A 22,731-nucleotide genomic window follows, 5' to 3' on the forward strand; every position below is an offset into this window, starting at 1 on the left:
CCTCTCTATGGCATATACTCCCAGAAAGGAGGGGCAGGTATTGCCCAACCCCTCGCTTATAACACGCTCATCTATCGTCACCATCATTTTTGTTCCAACATCGTCTGTGCAGGTTCATCTGATCTCAGCCAGTCAGGTGAACAATGAAAGATGCATGAGCTTGACAACTTGCATTGAGGCGAGACGTATGCGCCCAAAGAGGAATTGTATTATCAGCTATATTGCTATAGTCATTATTCTATTCATTGCATTGATATCCGTTTATGATGTTTTTGATATTAGGGTTGTTCCAACTTCCAAAGGGTCACCTACTCAAGTAATTGATTGCGATGCCAACACATAGCGGATTGCCAGCTTTAAGCTTAGGCCTTTAGCTGCAAAGAGGGAATACTTTTATATATTAATAAGGGAATGTTGTTCTTGGCTTTATGAGCATTTATTTCTCTTTGATATTTACAGTTCTAGTTTAATGTGCATCACAATAAATCTATCTATGTACGTGATTCGGTAAAACAGTGTTTCCCAACCCTTGAGTCAAGGAAGGCATACATTTTACATCAGAAACATCTCACAACACACCACTCAGCAAAAATGGTAAATTAATTTACTCACAAACTGACTTGATCGATGCAAAATCTGAGCCTGCATTTATTTGAATACAACCCTGGATTTGTATAACCTGCATGAAGCCATGACTTGTGCATTTATATGAATATGGATACAGATTTACTTTACCTTCTACTATCTAATGGAAAACCATTTGATTGGTCATAATTACATTCATGTTCATTAAAGACAACTAGAGTAATAAAAGCACCAGTTGTTAACCATTCCATTTTTAAACAGTACTAGTGCACTATCTAGTGGTCGGAGTGAGAAGTGTTGCGGGATGAATGCAGACCTCTACAAGAGTTGACCTCGACGCCACTGCAGTACGTACTCTGACCAACATTAGTTTCATTTATAAAAAGAAAAAAAGAGGAGTATTTAAATTGGAGAGTGCTGCCATTGGACGTGACTTCATTTGTCTCGCAATTATTGAATAATAAAAATGAAAATGTAATTTCCAAATTAAACAGATTAAGTGACAATTTTGTTCTCGTACGTATGGTACAAAAAACGCAAGTGAAGTTGTATTTGTAGGTGTAAAGCGCTCGACTTGTCTTAGTTTCGATGCAGTGAAATAATGTTAATTTATGATTGATAATAATATGATAACTAATCATACCGCAATCCTGAGCTCATTCCAGCTGACATATTCTAAAACAAGTTGTTGTTTTTAATCGAGTAGCAGTCAACAGTTGATTGTTAAATCTGTATCTATAATCCTTGTCCAGCTATAATGTCTGCAACGAATGAATTAAAGTTTACGTTGTCAGTCATAATTAGGACCGCGTGTGAGTTGAACAACAATAAAACAATGAATTTATGTGAATGGTGGGACTGTACTGTCTGTAAAGTGACAGCAGGGAGACACCGCGGTGGTGGTCATCCGACAGAACACGGGTAGGAGGAGACAAGTGCCATCGCTTCCGCGCTTTTTCACCACCAAACTGTCCACAATACAGGCGATCCTTCTGTGTTCATTGTACGAAAGCACGACACCTGTAAAACGATGCATCTTTCATTGTCTAAGTCCCCGTCTTGGTAAAGACAAAAGGCAATCTCCGGCGTAATTCGAGCCTCATCTATGCATTGGAGTCGAGGGCCGAAGCGCACCCGCTCCAGCCATGGCGGCCACGCATACTGCCGCTGGCGGCGGTGACAGAGCGGACGGCGAAATGGAAGGTAATTTGTTGAATGCATTTCTCTAACGTTGATCATTTCTACGCTCAGGCTCAATTTGTCGCGCTGATATTTATCTGCTGAGTGTGATAAACGTTGTCGTTTACGCTTGTTTATTCCGCAACGGGTGACCGTAACTTTGCGCCATCGCTAAAAGTAGGTCAGTAGATCAGTAGAGCAAAGTCGCCGTTGCGACTCTTTATGCAACGCTTAACTATATTTCATGTTTCCAGAGTAGTGTGTGTAGTAAGTCCGTGTCGGCCTTCCAATTGCCATAATTACATTTGAAACAAAAGGCGAGCATTTTTCCATGAGCAGCCTGAAAGACCAGCAAAATCAAGCCAATGTTAGCTTAGCATTGTAGCAAGGCCTGTTTATCGTGTTTCAAAAGTAACCATTTTAGCTTTTTATCGACACTCTAATAGCCCAGCGAAGTTTGACATTACGATCTCGTTGTCTTTTAAACAGCCCTAATCCTAACCTAACATTTATCAAATGTGCTCCATCGAACTGTTTCGTCATTTTTAATCAATTACTGGTCCGGACGACCGCCCGGCTTAAAGTTAGCTTTACACTACTGGAAAGCAATATGTAAGAACCCCTGCAAAAAAATTACATGGCGATTTCAGGTTGCCTGACTTGCAAATGGTATGGTTAATGTATTACATATTACGTTAGAAACGTATTTTCGCTGTCAAGATGAACGTTGACTAAGCTTGCACACCTTCAGGAAATATTTGCCATCTCTCGTAAACATGCATGTCTTAAAGGGTCTCACATAATCCTGTGAAAGGCCCAACAACTTATTTTTACCTCGTACAAAATGCACAAACTTAAGGAATTTAAATCATATCTTGAATTGCATATAACATATAAAGTACAGTTTCTAAATGTTTTTCCTGCTGAAACTAAGATCAAATGTACAATTTAACCCCCACCCCCCTTTTTTTCTCTTTTGAAGGCACCAATGCTTCTATTTCTTTAATTTTGTCATTTATGTTAATTCAAGTTACATCTCCAGTCATGTTTTGCAGTCCTGGTGGAAGGAAAATGCTGTTCAGTTCACCGCTGAACTGTAAAAATCCTAATCAGATTGCATCGTGTTTCGAAGGGATGGTAATATTACAGTAACGACTTGTATGCATGGCGGCCATCTTAAGTTGCCACTTGCTAAGCAACCCTAACTTGAAAACACTGATTTCTACGCGGCTTTTCCACATTGTTTTCTCTTTCTACGGCAAAAAAATTGGTTATCATAGGCTACCAGCAAGGGAAAGTTTGATGATAGAAATTGAAATTCAGCTTATAAGAAAGACTCAGTCTCTGCTAAATATACTGTAAAATAGCCAGCACGGGTGATGAACTATCAAATGTAATTCACTTTATTAAACTTATGATCCATCAAGGGGAAAATACATTTCACACATATTTTTTGTTGTTGTTGCACATCACACGAAGAAGCAGACCACTCACGCAAACATGCAAGGAGATCTGTCGGCGTAGAGCGGTGTACAAAAGAAGACAATATTGTGTGTGTGTGTGGGGGGGGGGGGGGGGGGGTCTGGTTTGTGAACAATATTTGAGCGAAATGGTGATATTGTGTATGTGGAAGAAGTTTTAGATCTTTGAGTTAATCTCATAAAAAATGGGAGCAAAAACAAAAGTGTTGCGTTTATATTTTTATAGTGTTATAATGGAATTCAAGTGTTAGAAGAACTTTGAAGTAAAGCGCCTTTGTTTCACCAAGTGTACAGGTATGGTTGATGATGTAATTTTTACCACCATTTTGCATTTGTCACATTGTTACCGTTCTGCCGGTATATTGTCTTCTTCGTCAGACATCCGTAGGAGGACCGTAGATTGTCTTGACACATTGTCTTAGTCTGGTCCGTTTTCATTTGGTATTTTGCATGGTGCATTCAGTTGATTCTAAGCCCGTTATTCAGGTTTGCTGGTTTTACTGTGACTATAACTGAGTTGTTACAATTTCATTCACGCTAGCATGATCACATGTGTCTTCAGTTGCACTTGGCATGTTTTGAAAGGATTTTTTTTTTAACTCTGTGTGTGTTAGGGGTGTGAATTGCCAAATACATGGCGATTTGATTCGATACATATTAATCCCGATACAAAACTATACGTCGGTTATTGTGTTTGTTTAGTTTTTTACTCAAATTTAGAAAATACTGATAAAACTTGTACATGTAGACTGTAAAATATGTATGAAAATGTATTTATTTCTCTGAAACTTTAGGCTGATAACTGAGCGACTGTATTTGACAAACAGGTTGCAATCTTTTTCATGTTTGAACAGCACTGAAATAAAATATTAAGGCGCAAACAAAATAAGTCACCTTTCATGGAGGACAACAGCAATCTGAGAGTATCTACTGCTTAGAGGCTGAAATACTGATATTGAAAATTTTAAACAAGGTAACTAAACAATGAATTGATTATAAAAAATAATTATTGTTAGGTTGATAATCAATTTGTTGTTGATTAGTCAATTAATCATTGCACCTCAAGTCAAAATGCTGTGAATTTTTGTATAAAGCTACTAACTTGTGTGTGTTAACCATGCTACCCGACAAAGTGAGCTTGTGCAGCGTTGTTGACGGCAGATACATCTTAAATACAGCAGATGTTCATTCAAGGATTTAATGAATGAGCGTGTTAATGAACGCACAAGGTAGTGACCAGGATTATGCACGTAGGGATGCCCAGTCATTTCTGCAACCTGGTTATCTAGCAGATGATCTGTTAATTGCTATTTGGGTCACAGTGTGGAAAAGAGCTAAAAATAGATGTCTGGGATATCTGCTGCATTTGGTTTATCTCGTGCTGTTCTCTCACGTTTATGACCGACTTACTTCTGAGTCATGGTAGCACACGCTTGCCAAATACGTGCATTTCGTTCAAACTAGGGGAGGGTAATTCAGTAACACCAAAATAAGTCCTTATGTGAGGTTTCATGTAATATTCAACTGACATTTTAGCCAGTAAGAAGCATTTGCAGAAAGGGCACACACAAAAAAGTGGGATCTAATGAAAACCTCTGAAATCTAAACAGTAGTGACACGTCAAAACAGCTATGAACATTTTAAACATGACACCAATCAGAAACACACACAAAGTTCTGGAACCTTTTGAAAGTAATACTCCCAATATACAATTTGTAATAGCGACCCCTCACTTTGGAAACCTCTGCTATAGAAGATGGGATGGGAAGATTTTGGGGGGAAAAATTCAACTGTGTTGAAGTGGACTGACTACATTTGAAAAACATCAGCCATTAGAGGGGAGCATAATGTATGCATAATTGTCATGTGTAGCATGTGAGCGCCTCAATCACTGAAGCTAGGCTTTAGGTAGCCCGCTAGCAGTGCCTGCATTCACTCATCGACATCTGTGGCTAATAATATTCTCACATGCAAGCTTTTCTTTGAACGCTTGGCAAACTATGATTAGTATTTTCAGCTGGAGGGAATTTAAGAATAGAGTCCACGCATGCACGGAATTTTGAGTAATCGATGTTGCTCAATGCTGAGCTATCGAAAGTAAAGTAGGTGTCCATTCCTCACGGGACAACAGCAGGCGATTTAATGCCATTTACAATAACCTAACGGCGAGATGACTGCCAACAGTTCCATCCACCTGCAGCTTGCTCTATTGATCTTTTTCTCCAGAAGATGTACTGGTTGAGGACAACCAAATGAACTGCATCCCTCTGCCCAGCCTGATGACTCCTTCCTCGATGGTTGGCATGTCTTTGAGCATGGAGATGCCCCGGAAACGAAAGGGCAGTGTGGACAACCAGTAAGTATGACTTTTGCTTCCACTTTGTTTCTTCTTAACATTGTTTCTTCTCAAATTGCTGCCAGTGATGCTTATTATTACTTTAATATCTTCATCTTCTTAGGGAAACAAGATTGACCTCCATCATCAATGCAGATATGGAAGAAGACCAAATTGAGTAGGTTTTGCGTGTGTGAACATATGAGTTATGTGCCTATGCAGGCTTGGGGAGTAAACGGAATACATGTACCGCCGTTGTGTAATCAGAATTTTTTTTTTAACTGTATTCCGTTAGAGTTGCAGGAAAAAACATGTAATCGGGTAAATTTATTGAAAATGGGGATTACTTCCAGGGATTACAATTTCTACGATGAGAAAAAGTGCAAGGGCGAGAGACAGAGAGCGAGAGCGCCCGCGCGAGTGGGACCATTGCTACATCTCAGGGAGGTGGGGACGGGCGAACTGACTAGTCGTGTCCTCCACACGCGGGCAGTTTGAAAAAGCTTCACTGACGGGAGGAGGAAATGGCGATCGGTATTCACTGGAACTTACTCGTCTTGCTGAAGGAGCGAAAGTTTGAGCTGAGAGTCCAGCGGCATGCTACGCGCTATAGCTTCTTGCTAGCTAGCCCGCTAGCCTACAACCATAATGTGAGTTACACCTTCCAAACAAATCTTCCTCCCACCAATTCACTATTTAAACATCATACACAACATATAGACGGCTAAACTTGTGACTGGGATAAAAGTTCATTTTGCAGTTGATGTCACGCATCGTCATCCTCATTGGATCTGTCTAACTGTCTGTGTGTCTAAACTGTGAGGTGTGGTTGCTTTCAGTGACAATTCGAAAACAGCATATGGCCTTCAATCAATCAATCAACCAATCTATAGCCTACATGCTTTTTAATTACACAATGATTTTGGCTATTTGTAGGCTGCCCGGGTCACTATTACCCGCAAATAGCAGGGGCACATTGTATAGAATATATATTGTGGTGATATTTATTTTCATTTTGTCTTCATGAGCATACTCGGTATTGGAGTAAAAGTAATCCAAAGTAATCAAGTTACATTACTTTAATATGATGGTTCTTGGATTATGTTACTAAATAAAAAAAATTAGCAGGTAACTGTAATGGAATACATTTTAAAAGTAACCTTCCCAACCCTGTATCTATGTATGAATGTATTACAGTATATACTAGAGCCTGACCGAGAAGGGAACCACCTTGATATATCAGCCAGTATTCATAATTCCCCCTTTGATGTCCGCCGGGGGGACGCAATAAATCCTCGTGAGTCTCATTGTAGTAATTTGCAGCCATGTTATTCTATGCATGTTTACAGCACGCGATACGTCACGATGATCACGTGACTCTCCAAAAATGTCTTGAGTTGAGAATTAACCATTTTGCAGAATAGCTGGTACATTTTTAATAAATGGTGTGTTGCTTTAAATCAGGGGTACCCAAATCCGGTCCTCGAGAGCCCCTAACCAGACTGTTTTCCATGTTTCGCTCCTCCAACACACCTGATTCATGATCAGGGTCGTTATGAGGTTTCTGCAAAGCTTGTCGATAAACTGATAATGTGATTCAGATGTGTTAGATTAGGGAGACATGGAAAACAGGCTGGATAGGGGCTCTCGAGGATCAAACAGAAAAATATATTTAAAAAAGTTGACTACATAGTACAAAAGTAGAAATAATAAAAAAAAAAGTAATTAAAAAAAAACATGCATCACGTTACTACCTTTAATACTAGTGATTAAATTAGATTTTAAGTCAAAATGTTATTAGGGGTCCTAGCCTTTTTGGGACATGGGACCTGCTTCAACTGCACTGGTCCTCTAAATTTAGAATATCATATAAATTCCAATGATTATTTCATTGCAAATTTAAAAAAAAAAAATTTACTGAAGAAAGAAGTTGTGAACTAATGAGTCCCAGTTTATTCTGCAAGGCCGCAATGGTTAAATAACTTAAATCTGACGGACGTTATATTGAATTAAACTTAATTGGAAATTAGCCAATGAAAAACAGACATTGCTTTTGAATTGTGGTTCAACAGAATCATTACAAAAACACACACAAAAATGATGATACACCTAGAAAAGTTGGAAAATAATTTGCCTACAGGGACATGTTAAAGCAACACTAAAGAAATCTCAGTTTACGTTGATTATGGCGACGCCATATGGACAAAATCTATATTGTTATGTCTGAAGGAAGACCACGTTTCCTATGAGGACAAGCGTCGTTTTTTAGCTCGCTCACTCCAGCAAGTGAAAGCCGGGCCAATGTTGATCCTTGAACATTTGACAGCTCCGCCTCTTTCTTCACCCGAGTGTCCAAAACATGCGGCCGCAAATCCAATGACACAACTACAAAGTCACTCAGTGCACATATGGACACCCTTATGTTTGAACATGTTTTTTTCCTCTCATTTTTATTGTGTACGTGTGTGTGCATGTGTGTGTGTGTGAGTGTGTACTCATTAGTTCACCTAAAACCTATTAAAAATCCCATACCGTTCACCTAAACCGAATATTTCAGAATCCAGCTAGAGTCGTGAGGTTGTCAGGACACCCGAGGAATGATCAAAGAAGAAGGAAAGTGAAATCCAGCACCGACCAGACATCACTTACTACCCACCGGGTTACCAACCAGAGTCTTTCACCAACCCCAGAAACATCTAAATTCCAACAAATTAGGGAGACCTCAAGAGACCAAAGGAGAGACTGAGGAAAGGAAGGAAGGACAAACGAAGCAGAGTGAGATCCACAGACACCAGCCTCCACCGATTCAACGACCAGAGGAAGAAGCAGATTGTGTTTGAATTTCGATAGATGCTGGTGTGGTGGATCTGGCATGCATGAAAACCTCCATCAAAGAGGGGAGCCGTCGACCCCGGCCAGGACAGAGGAAGCGCAACCCCCAGGGCCCCCCAGGCCACGGCAGCGCCAAGGGACAACCCTCGGGCCCCTCAGAGGCCACCGGCCGGAGAACAAACCCAGGAGCCAGGAGCACCCCCCACCCCAACACGGCCCGCGCCCCCAACGCAGCAGGACGGGGCACGGCAGGCCCGCCAGGCACCCCACTATGCACCCAACCCCTTTTGCCCCTCCCACCGGTGGTGAGCCCATAGGAAGGGGACCCACGTTGCCTTTTCAGGCTGTGCCCGGCCGGGCCCCATGGGTGCAGGCGATTGCCAGCGAGCCCCACCTCCGGGCCTAGCTCCAGAGGGGGGCCCCAGTAACCCGCGTCCAGGCAAGGGACACTTCTGTCCATATATTGTGTTCATCATAAGGGGTTTGCCATGGGTGAAACTGTCAGGGGCATAAATCCCCAGACAACATAGCTCCTAGGATCATTGGGACACACAAACTCCTCCACCACGGTAAGGTGCCAGCTCACGGAGGAATTAAACTAAGGTGTGTCCTCTAGTTAGTATCCATGGCGTCTTGAAACTTACAATAAGTCAGTCTGGCCATTTTAAGTGTGACAATGAGTCGCTGCCGTTTGGTGGTGATGTGTCTACCGCACTGAACATAGACCACAAATGTGTTTTGTATTACATTACATATCCGCAATATTTCAAATTTCAACATTTTTTTTTCTTGCCCACAGCTCAGATGGAGATGATCAACATGCCAAAATGAAATGTTTCAGGTTGCAAACAGCATTTTTTACTCCGTATTAAAAAAATAATGTAGAATGTGCTGTGAAAATAAAATATGATTGTTTGTCTTTGCAGAGAGCCTCACAGCCAAATTGAAAAGAGAAGGCGGGACAAAATGAACACGCTCATTGACAAGCTGTCAGACATGATTCCAACATGTAACCCAATGTCTCGGAAGTTGGACAAACTCACTGTGCTCAGAATGGCCGTGCAACACCTCAAATCCCTCAGAGGTACCACATTTGACTTGAAACCACATCCACTACATCCACTGTGTTTTGCTTGACCCTTTCCATTAATGACACATAAATTAGATTCTCTACAAATATGCAATAATTATATTTGGGATGTCTGGTCTGGTTGTTGGAGGGCTTAATCATTCACACTCCTGTTATGTTTAGAGAATGAGGTGTGGAATTTATTTATAGGATTTACAGAGAAGTCACGTTTAATCACTTTTATCACTCAAAAGAATGGCTACATGCTGAAAAAAAACCAACTTTTATTGGAATAACTTGATTGTGACTTTTTCCTTCTACTCTCTAATGTGGCTATAACTTAACAGTGTATTAGACCGCGTGAAACCACACTGCCCCTCAGTGGCCAAACCGGGTACAACATGAACAGCGCTCCAAATAAAGATCACTAAGATCCCAAACAGCGAGTGCTAAAGTGTGTGCTCACGCAATTCTACCAGATTCCATGCAGTGTTGACAAAAGGGGAAAGTGGTGGAATTGGAGCTGGGCGATATTGCTGACAAGTGTATTACAATTGTTTCATATCAGTCAATTGCCAATTGAAATGAAAACACAATGAAGAGAACATGAATTTTGGAGCGCTTTTGATTTCTGCCACATTTCAGGTTCTGCAAGCTCTTTTTCTGACACCAACTACAAACCATCATTCCTACCTGATGAGGAGCTCCAGCACCTTATCTTAAAGGTAAAAAATACCTGCCGTCCGACTTGATTTCCACTAACATGTTCAATTCTAATTAGGGGTGTTCCGATCAGTGATTCATGCTGCTGATTGTGATGATGATGATCATCCATGAGTGACGATCGCATCGATAAGTGGCACTCTCAAATTACATAAAAGCTCCGCGCGGCAGCATGTTTGGTTTGGTTTGCCGCGCACCTGTGCAATGTTAAGGAAAAAAGAGGCGACTCGCTGCACACAGGCCGGTCTCTAGCTGGCTGCAAAGTATGAGATGCAGGTGATCAATTTTTGTGACTGGCAATGAAAGGCATTGATCGACACATGCCGATCACGTACTTTTACACAGAAATCGATCGGAGCACCACTAATTCTAATTCAACAGCTTTAATGCTTTTCATATACTGTAATTCTCTGTGAATTCGTCCTAGTGTCTTGACAATGTTATCACACGTGACAATGTTATCACAGTGGCGCACCATATCCTTCAGATTTTCTCTTTTTTTTTTGTTGTCGGCAGGCTGCAGATGGGTTCCTGTTTGTAGTCGGCTGTGACCGTGGGAAAATTGTTTTTGTCTCTGAGTCCATCACGAAGATATTAAATTATAGTCGGGTAACACTTGGTTTTTGTTGTTTTTTTTGTTCCATTTACGTTTCTTTGTTTTTTTTTTACTCTATCTGCAGCATGTGAATCTCTAAATGTGACACACTTAAAACAAAGAGTACATACACATCATCAACCAGTAGCAACATAATGACCACAACAATGCAAAGATATCCAGTACAAGAGCTTTATCATTTTATTTTGTGTTCTGTTTGGATAATGCAATACAGTTCTACATCAAAGCAAACTATAACCACTAGGGGGTGTTAGAAAAAATCGATTCGGCAATATATCGCGACGTTACAGCGCGCAATTCTCGAATCGATTCAATATGCGGCCGAATAAATTTTTGAACATTCATTTTTTATGGGAATATTCAACAAAACGTCTTACCTTTAGGGTTAAGCATGGAAGAATGTTATATTAATGGAACTTGGGCCTTAATGTTTTATTTCAGTGCTGTTCAAACATGAAACAGACAGCAACCTGAATTTTCAGATAAATAAATAAAAATTCATTCAAATCCTACAGTGTACATGTATAAGTTTACTGATTAGTATTTTCTAAATTTGAGTTTTTAAAAATAATAATCAATTTATAGATTCGAATCGTGATACGAATCGAATCGCCAGGTGCTAGGGAATTCACACCCCTAATAACCACAATAATAAACATATTACTGAATTAATTATTGATGGTGTCAAATCAAAAATGTATGTTTTTGTAAAGGGAGAAAAAAGGTGATGAAACTCTTATATTGGATATCTTATTGTACAAGTTGTCATAATCTAGTGCCTGGTATGTGTATAAAAAGTTATTATCTTAAATAAAAATTAATCATTCTCATGACTTCTGTTTGCATTTCTCGTTAACTTTTAGATTTACATAGTGTGCTCTGGGATATGAAATCTGTAGTCACTGTATTACTGTGTTATGAATTACAACTATGGTATGGATTATGACCTCTTAGGCACCATTGTAGGTCATGTTCAAACTTCTGCCTTCTCCCTGCAGGTGGAACTGATTGGACAGAGCTTCTTTGATTATGTCCACCCTAAAGACATTGGTAAAGTGAAGGAGCAGCTCTCAGCCTCTGAACTGTACCCGCGGGAACGGCTAATAGATGCAAAAAGTAAAGCAATTATTTCTTGTTTGTCAAATTGTGGCTGGGTGAGAACATGCAGTATGTGATGCTGTCGTATCTACAGCTGGTTTGCAGGTCCAGGCTGACCTCCCAGTCGGCGCAACACGATTGTGTTCAGGCGCACGGCGCTCCTTTTACTGCCGCATGAAGAGCAACAAAAACTTTGTCAAAGTTGAAGAGAAGGAATTGCAGGCCAGCACCTCCAAAAAGAAAGGTAGTGAAATCATTCTGTAAATATTTTCGAGCACTCACAGAAGGGAAGAGTTTAGCAATAACAACAATAGCATCCTAATTTTTCATTAGCCTTAAGACCTCACTCTGTGAAAAATAAATGTGAACAGAAAAACGTGCAGAGAAGGCAAGTTCAGGTTCCTTTACCATATATTAGCAACTGTCACGTCAAATTCCTTACACAATTAAGGCCGGGAGCGACTGACCGCACTTCTCCCGTTAAAGCCGCTCTTCCCTTTGCAGATCCCGATTTTTTTTTCATTACAAGCAACATATACCTTCAATGTTCCAATCTTGTTGTATTGGAAAACATTGAACAATATCGGTGAAATCATACAAATGGGTTGTTTAAATTTGCACATGAAGTAGTTCTCTCAAATATAAATGAAAACCCTATTAGTCATCTCACAAAACAGAACAGGACAGTGGCTGACTTTTCCAGACCTCTAAAGAGGGAGATGGGATCAGTTTATTTTTAAGGGATCGGCCGATCACCGATCTTCCAAAATTAAGGAAGTCGGGGCAGATAAATCGGAACGGAATGAATGACACATAATTACCACTCGATCCCCCGAGGTTATTCTAACTGCGCTCCAGTGTTGAAGGTAAATATATATGGAGTTATATACCCGCAGACATTTGTTTGTAGAGGTCTGAAAAAGTCCACCACTGTCCTGTTGTGCTGAGATGACTAATAGGATTTTCATTTCTATTTGAGAGAACTACTTCATGTGCAGTTAAAACAACCCATTTGTATTATTTCATATTGGTCAATGTTTTCCAATAAAATAAGATTGGAACACTGAAGGTATATGTTGCTTGTAATGGAAAAAAAATCGGGATCGGCAGGTCAGACTTTTTAAAAGATCGGTGAAAGGCCAGAAAATTGTGATCTGTGAGTCCCTACTAAGAATTGGTCAAAACAAAACAAAATGACATATCCGCTAAAATGTTTTTGGAATTTTGTTTCTATCTGCTTCAGGAGCTGAGATATCAATTATTTTTTTAATATTGTTGAATTTCCAGGAAAACCTCATTTTTTTCAAGGGTTTTAGAGGCATGTTTTGCCAGGCGCTTTAGGCCTTATGTGTTAAAGGGATACTTGAATCATTGAGCCATTTTCAGCAATAAAAAGTTTATTTTTGTCCAGAGTTAATTTCATAACTTCATTATTTTTCATGTACAATCAATAAATACCGATACCACTAGTATGTTTGATACATAAAACATTTTATTACATTTTTTTAAAGAAAGACCTACGAGAGATCTCTTATAGCATTTTTCCTTCTAATTTCATGAAATCAATGGCAATTTTCTATTCTTCTGATTTCTCGTTTGTGATTGTAAAACGGCCACAAGAGGGTTACTGGAATTGCTGTCACAAGTACTAATACCTTGAAATAAGGCCAGGTATAAGCCAGACACCAATATTTGGTATTGGCATGATACGATATCTGGTATTGGTACTCGCCCAACCTTATTTTTTTTCCCCATTAATTGATTAATCTGATTATTTTTTTAAATATGCAAATTTCTATCCATTTATTATACAAAAACAAGACATTATTTCAAATAGACATTACATTTACTGGTTTGGTCTTTAACATGAAGGCTAGTCTGTAGTAGTAGCAAAATGCGCGCTGCAGGTGATCCGTTTTGTGATTGGCAATGAAAGGTATGGATCACTGAAACGATGGGTAGCCGATGATCCAAGCACTTCTACTACTCCAGATGTCCCATTTCAATCTGATCTATATCTGTGTTTACTTAGAGTCGCAGAAGTACTGTACGGTGCACTGTACAGGCTACATGCGCAGCTGGCACTCCAGTCAGCTGGAAACAGAAGGCGAGAGTGACACGGATAAGCAAGATAGCTCCCACTTCAGCTGTCTGGTCGCCGTGGGGCGCATCCACTCCCACTCGTCCAGCCAAGTTAATGGAGATTTTCGGGTCAAACCCACAGAGTTCATCACTCGCTATACCATGGATGGCAAGTTCACCTTTGTTGATCAAAGGTAAACTGGAATTGAAGCGCTTCCATTTTTTTCAGAGGGAAACATTGTTGAAGTGTGTGTTTTTTGTTAGTTTGACTGCTTTTTTAAATTCAAATATATTCACAAATTAGCCACTTTCAATTTCTTTGGTGCTCTATTCACTAAGGGTGTGAATTGCCTAGTACCTTGCGATTCGATCTGTAACACGATTCGATACCGATTAATCTTAAAATGATTTTAACGATTTTTTTATGTTTTTTACTAAAATTTTGAAAATATTAATCAGTAAACTTGTACATGTACACTGTAAGCTTTGTATGAAAATGTACTTCAGGCTTATAACTGTGAGCCACTGTATTTAACAAACAGGTTGGAATCTGTTTCATGTTTGAACAGCATTGAAATAAAATATTAAGGCAAAATGTTCCATTAATATAACATTCTTCCATGCTTAAAGTGTGAAACCTAACCCTAAGACATTTTGTAGAATATTTCCATCAAATGTGTCTTTAAAAATCAATTTGGCTGCATATGAATCGATACGAAAATTGTGTGCTGTAATATTGCCGAATTTATATTTTTTTTAACACCCCTACTATTCACTTTGGGTATTTGAGATTTACTTCATTGCTTTTAAGGCCTCCGTACACCAATCCGATGTCAGGAATTGGACAGCGTTGGGCCGTCTGATCAGTGTATAAATTACTGTCGTAAAGTCAGATCGAGTTGGACTACGTCAAGGGGCGATTTCAGCAAATTCGACATGTTGAGTCTGTGATTGGCTGTTAGCTAGCGGATCAGCGCACGGAGCATGAAGAGGAAGTGACGAACGCGGATAAACAGTACTGATGGAAAGCCTGGGCCGTTTTTTCCCCCCGCTCATTTTGCGCATCGTCACCCTGGTGTACCCTCCGCATTTGAACGTACAATGTCTGTCTGGAAAGAAAATCGGGAAGATGACTTTGTCTCTTTGGTTCAAGAGGGACCAGCATTGTATGATATTACCGTTAAAGGGTATGCCGAAAAAGGTATGACATGGGGACGCGACTGGATATAGCAGGTAGGATTTTCTTTTATATATGATACTGTGCAAAAAGCCGGAGGGTTTCATTCATGTGGGTGGACATTGTGAGAGAAAAAGTAACCGGTATGCATTGTTTACGTTTTTTATATCCCGCCCTGTAAAGAGGTTTCCGGTTGCCTTTGGGAATAATGACTACCGCCGCCGATGGTATGGAGGAGAATTACATCTCGCGCATGCGCTGAATGTACATTGTAGTCGGTGCGGTGTGTATTTACGTCATTTTTCAACGCGACGTGCGTCACATTTGGCCGGCGTCGGATTGGTGTATCTAGCTAGGCCTTTACACTGCTATTCCAATTCTAACAATGGATGACATTTCACAGAGCAACAACCATTCTTGGTTACCTTCCCCAAGAATTGCTTGGTACTTCATGCTATGAGTACTTCCATCAAGACGACTTACCGCATTTAGCTGACCGTCATCGAAAAGGTAAGATACACTTCTTCTCGCTACCGAGATGGGAGTAAATGGCAACACGTTTCCTTTTCCTCCAATTCTGGCTGTTCTTCCCTCTTGCAGTGCTGCGAAGTAAAGAGAAAATAGAAACAAACTGCTACAAGTTTAAAACAAAATATGGCTCATTTGTCACACTGCAAAGTCAATGGTTTAGTTTTGTAAACCCGTGGACCAAAGAAGTGGAATACATCGTGTCAACAAATACAGTCATCTCGTAAGTAGATGCTTCACACGTTGATGTCAATTGCAACAATGTAGCGACTTCACCAACGATCCTCCTTGCTCTCACTAGAAATGATCACAATCGAGGAAGTCGGTCAGGGAACATGACGGAACAGTCTTCGAAGGCTTTAGGAGGTCAGTTCAAATGAGCTATTGTACTGTGTTGTACTCAAGGTACATGTTTTGTTATCACTTCTTTCTTTTAGAGGACGGAAAGAAATCTCTTCCAATTATACCGGGCATCTCTACCACACCTGGTACGATGATATATGCTGGAACCATTGGGACTCAGATTGCCAATGAGCTGCTTGACTTAAACAGGTGAGGAATCATTATAGTACACACCGTATGTACTTAACGTCGATTTTTCTTTCCACGTGTGTTAATGCCTGCCTATATCCTGCTTTAGGATGAACTCGTCACCCTCCAGTGGTAATGTCAGCCCGTTCAGCCTGCCTCTGGACAAATCCCCGCTCACAACTACACACAACCAAGTCAACAACAATGTGGGTCAATTTTATACTCTTCATCCGTGTCTTGGTTTTAGCCAGCTCGTCAAAACACATTGTCTCATTGTTGTCGGGTGAGTCCTGACAGTGGCCTAAATCACAAAAGGTCAGAGAGGGGTAAGGAAGAGGAAGGAAGCTCGAGCATTCGGATTGTGTAAACGTTGGGGTGGGACAACGACCTCCGCCAAGGCCTTAAAGCTGCAATATGGAACTTTACAATAAGCTTTTTATATGACCATTTATGACTGAAATGCCTTCTAATTAGTAGATTAACACCTTAGCTGTTCACAATGGGTACCCCTGCGAGACTCTGGCCAATAGTTTTCAGACTGGATTCGGGTTAGAATTTCCCACGCCCTGTCTGCGGATGTGACGTAATGTGCAGTTTCATTTTAGACAGCAGGTGGCAGTAGCCATTCGAAATGGAATATTCTACGTTCAGTAGTTAAAAAAAAAAAAAAAAAGCAGATGCTTTAGCTCAGGCTGACTTGAATTTCAGTCATCTTTAGGTCGCTGCCTGTACCGCTCAATGGTCATCAATTACTAGACGTTATTGTCATTTCTTTGAGGTCAACTGTGCCATGTTGTTATCCATCTCGCGAAAGAATTCCAGGAATCGCATCTAGTTTGTGACTGAGCTCAGTCGTCGCTTGAGCTTTAGTAACATGATTCAGGCCCTCTGTCATAACTGCTTTGCCCCAACTTTGCGATAAATCACCAAACTGCCAACTCCAAAGAGAAAAATACCTGTAATTGGGAATTCCAATGATGTCCTTTATATGTCTTTGACACTTTTGACACAAAGGATGGACAAGCATACAATCCTCCACTTGTTCCAGGAATCCATCATATACCCGGCTGCAAACGTTCCGACCGAACAAGAAGACTCACCCTTTCCTGATCCTCTCATTGAAAATATTTGGTCTATTGTGTTGAGACCAGTTAATTAATTCCATAATTCATATTTTTTTAATTTTTAGATTTGCAGATTCAATCAAAACAACTGTGGCATTTTAAAACAAAAATAATTTCAAGGTCAATAAGCTCATGATCAATTGAAGCTTGTTATGGTTACGCAGACGTGTGTTGATTGAGGATCCTTGAGTCAGTCCTAGTCCAGTCGTCCGAGGTAACACGTTTGGTTCTCCTTCCCGACACCTCAATTACGACATGACCAAACAATTTACAGCTCCTGGCCCGTAATGGATGGGTAGAAGGATAGATCTTGTGGGCCATATGCAAACTTACAGTTTGACCTTCATGTCTTTCGCTGTCTAGGTGCCAAATGGGGATGCGACAGAGATGGAGATGTCAGAAAAGTCCAACTCAGAAGATCACTCCCAGGCAGCTTCATTTCCTGGCGGGGGGACACTCATGGGTACATTCTTTAATCCTGTTTTGGGGGTCATTTAAACAACATTTTTATTTTATTTTTACTCAATCAATATTCATTTACACGTTTTTGTTGTTTTTGGCAACAAAAATGTATATATATTTGCCGTGTAGAATTGCCTTATAAATATTAAAGTATTTGTTGTGTCTTTTGTCTACTTAAGCGTTAACATTGTTCCCTTGACAGTATCCCCCTAAATAAACGGTGTGGTTTACAGTACTTTCTTCTTTGGTGTCAAAAACCTGAGTCTGACGTGTATTTACAGCATTGTTGTCATGTCAAAAAGAAATGGCCGACGCATCTCAATAACCTTGTTCTTTCGGTGAACCCGCTACAGGGGCCAACTCGCAGCTCGACCTGGACAGTGTGGTTGAACCGGGCTTTGGCAGTCTTAGCAACGACGAAGCAGCTATGGCAGTGATCATGAGACTCCTGGAGACCGACTCCAACTTGGGCGAAGGAGAGGACTTTGAAGAGATGCACTGGTCCTTATAGAATCCACAGTTGAAAGGCGAGACAATGACAGGAATGATCTGTCAGGTTTTATATTTTATTTATTAAGCAGGGTTGTGAGGGTTACTTTTAAAATGTAATCCATTACAGTTACAAATTACCTGCTAAAAAATGTAGTTGGTAACGTAATCCAAGTACCATCATATTAAAGTAATGTAACTGGGTTACTTTTGGTTTACTCCAATATTGAGTATGCTCATGAAAACAAAATAAAAATAAATATCACCACAATATATATTCTATACAATGTTCCCCTGCTATTTGCGGGTGAGAGGGACCCGAGCAGCCTACAAATAGCAAAAATCCTAATGTAATTAAAAAGCATGTAGGCGTTTGATTGATTGATTGAAGGCCATATGCTGTTTTCGAACTGTCACTGAAAGCAACCACACCTCATATATAGATAAATAGAGTGATCCAATGAGGATGACGATGCGTGACATCAACTGCAAAATGAACTTTGATCCCAGTCACAAGTTTAGCCGTGTATATGTAGTGTATGATGTTTAAATAGTGAATTGGTGAGAGGAAGATTTGTTTGGAAGAAGCTACAGCGCCGTAGCATGCCGCTGGAGTCTCAGCTCAAACTTTTGCTCCGAGTAAGTTCCAGTAAATACCGGTCGCCATTTCCTCCTCCCGTCCGTGAAGCTTTTTCAAACTGCCCGCGTGTGGAGGACACGACTAGTCAGGTCGTTCGTTCGATCCCACCTCCCCGACATGTAGCGACGGTCCCACTCGTGCGGGCGTGCACGCGCTCTCTCTCGCTCTCGTTCTCGCTCGCTCTCGAACTCTCTCTCACACTCTATTTCGCACTCTATCGTAGAAATTGTAATCCCTCGAAGTAATCCCCATTTTTAATAAATGTACCTGTAATCTGATTACACGTTTTTTTCCTGTAACTGTAATGGAATTTTTTATTATTTTTTTGCAATCTGCTTACGTAATGGCGGTACATGTATTCCGTTACTCCCCAAGCCTGCTTATAAACTGTGTGAACGACTCTTCTTAACAGGTAACTCTGTCGCCATTGATGAGGACCTACGGCTTTTCTCTGGAGGATGTTCATGTGCCTCCAAAGCCTTACTGCAGTCTGCCTGCCATGGAAAATGATGATTGACTGTGAGGCCTCTCACAGTTAACAAATCCATTATTTCTAAAGGACATTGTTGAAACAAACAGTGCTTTGGGAGTCCTGCTTATGTTTTCCACCTACACTTGAAGACAGGATGGGAGTCATGCAAAAAAAAAAAAAAAACTCCACTGAACTGACGTTTTGTTGTTGTTTTTTGTTACATTGAACTTTGATTTTTTTTTTTTTAATGAAGCGATGCTTCTCCTATATATGTTAACCTCGCCCTTCCCACTTTTGCCTCAGAGCAGAAGTTTTTGTCACAGTCCTTGTGGGTTTGTAAACATTGCAGTACCCACACGTGCAACTCACACTTGCACTTCAATAGACATTATGAGACAATGGCTCAGCGATCACCACACATCTGTCTTATTAAAGCTATAATATAGTTTATTTTTTGTGTGATTATTAGAAGAGGTGAATACTCAGGACTGATGGGGGGGGGGGATCAAGCCAGCCACCCACCCACTATTAAGGTATAGTCAGACAGTTCTCAGCAGCTGTAGCAGCAGTATTTGATATTTAACATTATTCCCCTACATACTTAAACTTGAAATATGTAACTGTTCTGTTCACATGTGCAACTGTGTTCATACTTGTGGTCGGCTTTATAATAAGCAGTTAAGCTTTTTATTCATATTATATCAATGGCAGTTACCCGTTCAGAGATTTAAGAGATAATATTATGCAGTCATCAAGCATTCCATTTATGGTTCAAGTATGGCCCGTTTTCCACGTCATTGTCACCCTTGTTTTATGATGGCGGTAAATTTCTCTTGCTGTACTGTGATCAGACATTTGAATGAGTTCTTCAGTTAGTTACCTCATGTTGTTGAGTCCACGGTTGACATTGCACAAAACACACTACACGGGAATGGCTGGCTTGTGTGGGATTTTGTGGGACTTCAGTCTCACTGCAGAGCTGTTTAACCAGTGCTGGAACAAAATGGGGTCTTCGCCAAACTTTTATCATAAAGTTGCAAGCATCCAATTGTGGAAAAAGTCTTGATAAGATAAGAGGAATTATTTCGATGAAGGTGAAACTCACAGGTCCACTCCAGCTCTTGGATAGATTGGTAGACTATGTCTCAAGACTTGTCTTTTGGTTGAATTTCACTTTGAAAAATTGTACCATTCATCGTCGTGAAATTAATTCATTGCATTGTAAGACCATCTGTTACAGATACAGTGCAGATGAAGGCCTTTTGTGTTTCAGTGCATTGTGAATGATGAGAGATGTTCAAATAACACCCATACCGTTTGTGCACCATTCAGTCACTGAAAGCAAAGATGTGAGTACCAGCCAAGCTATGTAATGTAATTCCATGTATCCATGCTGCCATTGTTCCTACTAGTATCCTTTTGGGGCTGCTAAAGGTTTTATAATAACAGCTATTTATGATCCGTGACGAAATGTGTCTCTTGTCACATGCTTGAAATACGAGGGGTCCACAGGTTAAGAGGATCGGAATTCCTGGACACTCCTGCTTTTGTCCAAAGTGCCTTTGGACATTTCCACTTTGTCATGCAATAAGCCGGTCTGTGTTTTATTTTCATGTGTGACACTTCAGATGACTGAAAGTAGGGCTACTTGTATGATGTTGAAATATATTTCTGGATTCGACTTGACAAAGCGTGGCATGCTATGCCACACATGATTTAAATAAAGCTGTGATCACTGCTTCTATATTAACTATCTGACCAAATTTGGAGAGCAGCATCGTTTGTTTTTTATTCACAGACACAAGCTAGTCAATTACATTATACACCTCACTGTATGTCCATTCTTGTAATTCAGTCATTGCACTGTTGTAGCGCTACAGTTTCCCATTGTCTGCCTCAACATCAGCTTCTTTTGTGAGTGATCAACCTTGCAGGAAGGGTTTATGTTTGACCTCTTATTCTGTTGAAGTGACACCATATATTTTGTCTTATCGTGTTTTGATTTTATATCTGTTCTCTTTCTAGTCGCATGGCTCTTATATGTTGTCAAGAATGACTGGTGCATGTGAGCATTTATACAACTGACTGCTGCTGCACAGGACCTTGAATTTGTCATTTGTTAAACATGGTACTGTTTTCAGCCACGTTCTGCCACGTTTGACTCGAGAGGAAGCCCTTACTGTATTTGTCTATGGCATATTGCTGCTACAATTAACAAGTGTGGCATCTCTTACCAGGCCGTCTTGTTAATAAATGTTAGTTTAATAAACTCACAACATGACCCCATGTGCATTTTTTTTTAAATCAGAAACTGTAATATTGATGCGGATGCCGGCCCAAGTCACATATATAATTACAACTAGAAGTGTTTAAAAAAAAAATAAAAAAAAATTAAGCTTTGAACAAGAGGTGCAATAATTAACTTTTTTACTGCCAAACATCCGAAAAGAAAAACCCTAAAAGTGCCTGCCAATTTCAAGCATTTTCACTCATCTTTCAAGGCAGACAGAATATTGTGTGCTATGACTACGTAAATATGGTGGATAGCATATGAATGATTGGATTCCATTCTCTTATTAGAAAAAAAAAAAAGTATGATTATACCTTATTCCGTTCTTTAGTAATCACCATTTGAAAATAAGTAATTTGAGTAACACTCAGCTCTAATTGATTTTTTTTCTAATTTTTTGGGAAGATACGTTTTCGGCACAACAGTAAGACGCTAATATTTTTTGTTTAGTGACACACTGAATTAACCTCCTAAGCTGTTTTTTTACATGCAAAGTGCTGTCCAAGCTGTTTTTTTACATACAAAGTACTGTCCACGTATGTGGCCACTAAGCCTTAGGAGGTTAAATATGTGACAAACGTTTTGATCATTCACGACATCCTTGAAAATGTTTAAAATTCCCAAACATCCGCCATGTTATCATTTCAATTGTTTTGATCCATGGGATGCCATTGAAAAGAGATGCAATGCCCCCATCTGCTGGCCATAGTTAGTGTCTCTCCCCCTTCTAGCTCATTCACGAAAGCAGAGCTGCACAAGACGCTGCGATGCCCATTGAGTTGAAAAACAAAAAATACGTAGATGATGTCAAGTAACGATGGCGGTACTTTGGGATTTCCGTTCGCGTTAATTAATGTTGACGGCAGGAAAAAAAGTTAAAGGGGGGGCTATTTTGTTTGTTTTACAGTATGTTCTATGCAGCCCAACTAGTGTAAACACGGTTTTCTGATTAATATTGTGTTTGTGGAATATGTGAGTCAAGCAGCACAATCCACCCGTTTTATCCATCTCATGGGGC

General features: G+C 40.1%; 1 protein-coding gene across 2 annotated transcripts; it reads left to right on the forward strand.

Annotated features, from left to right (window-relative positions):
* The first annotated feature begins 1,499 nt into the window (after positions 1-1,499).
* On the forward strand, positions 1,500-21,704 carry bmal2 (basic helix-loop-helix ARNT like 2). 2 transcript variants are annotated; one of them, XM_086073266.1, is made up of 18 exons: positions 1,500-1,788; positions 5,472-5,601; positions 5,705-5,758; positions 9,212-9,253; positions 9,339-9,496; positions 10,127-10,206; positions 10,721-10,813; positions 11,819-11,936; positions 12,013-12,162; positions 13,951-14,194; positions 15,581-15,687; positions 15,778-15,928; positions 16,007-16,071; positions 16,143-16,257; positions 16,346-16,442; positions 17,724-17,823; positions 18,176-18,349; positions 19,364-21,704. In XM_086073266.1, the coding sequence occupies exons 1-17, from the start codon at positions 1,731-1,733 to the stop codon at positions 18,331-18,333; spliced, it is 1,920 nt and encodes a 639-aa protein (XP_085929392.1). In that variant the 5' UTR covers positions 1,500-1,730; the 3' UTR covers positions 18,334-18,349; positions 19,364-21,704. The 2 variants fall into 2 exon arrangements, with proteins under 2 accessions (XP_085929392.1, XP_085929393.1); XM_086073267.1 differs by having other exon boundaries at positions 5,475-5,601.
* Positions 21,705-22,731: the final 1,027 nt, after the last annotated feature.

This window comes from Leptonotus elevatus, chromosome 4 (genome assembly GCF_054856555.1).
Source record: "Leptonotus elevatus isolate MCC_2025b chromosome 4, RoL_Lele_1.0, whole genome shotgun sequence".
In the NCBI taxonomy this organism is placed as follows: Eukaryota; Metazoa; Chordata; class Actinopteri; order Syngnathiformes; family Syngnathidae; genus Leptonotus; species Leptonotus elevatus.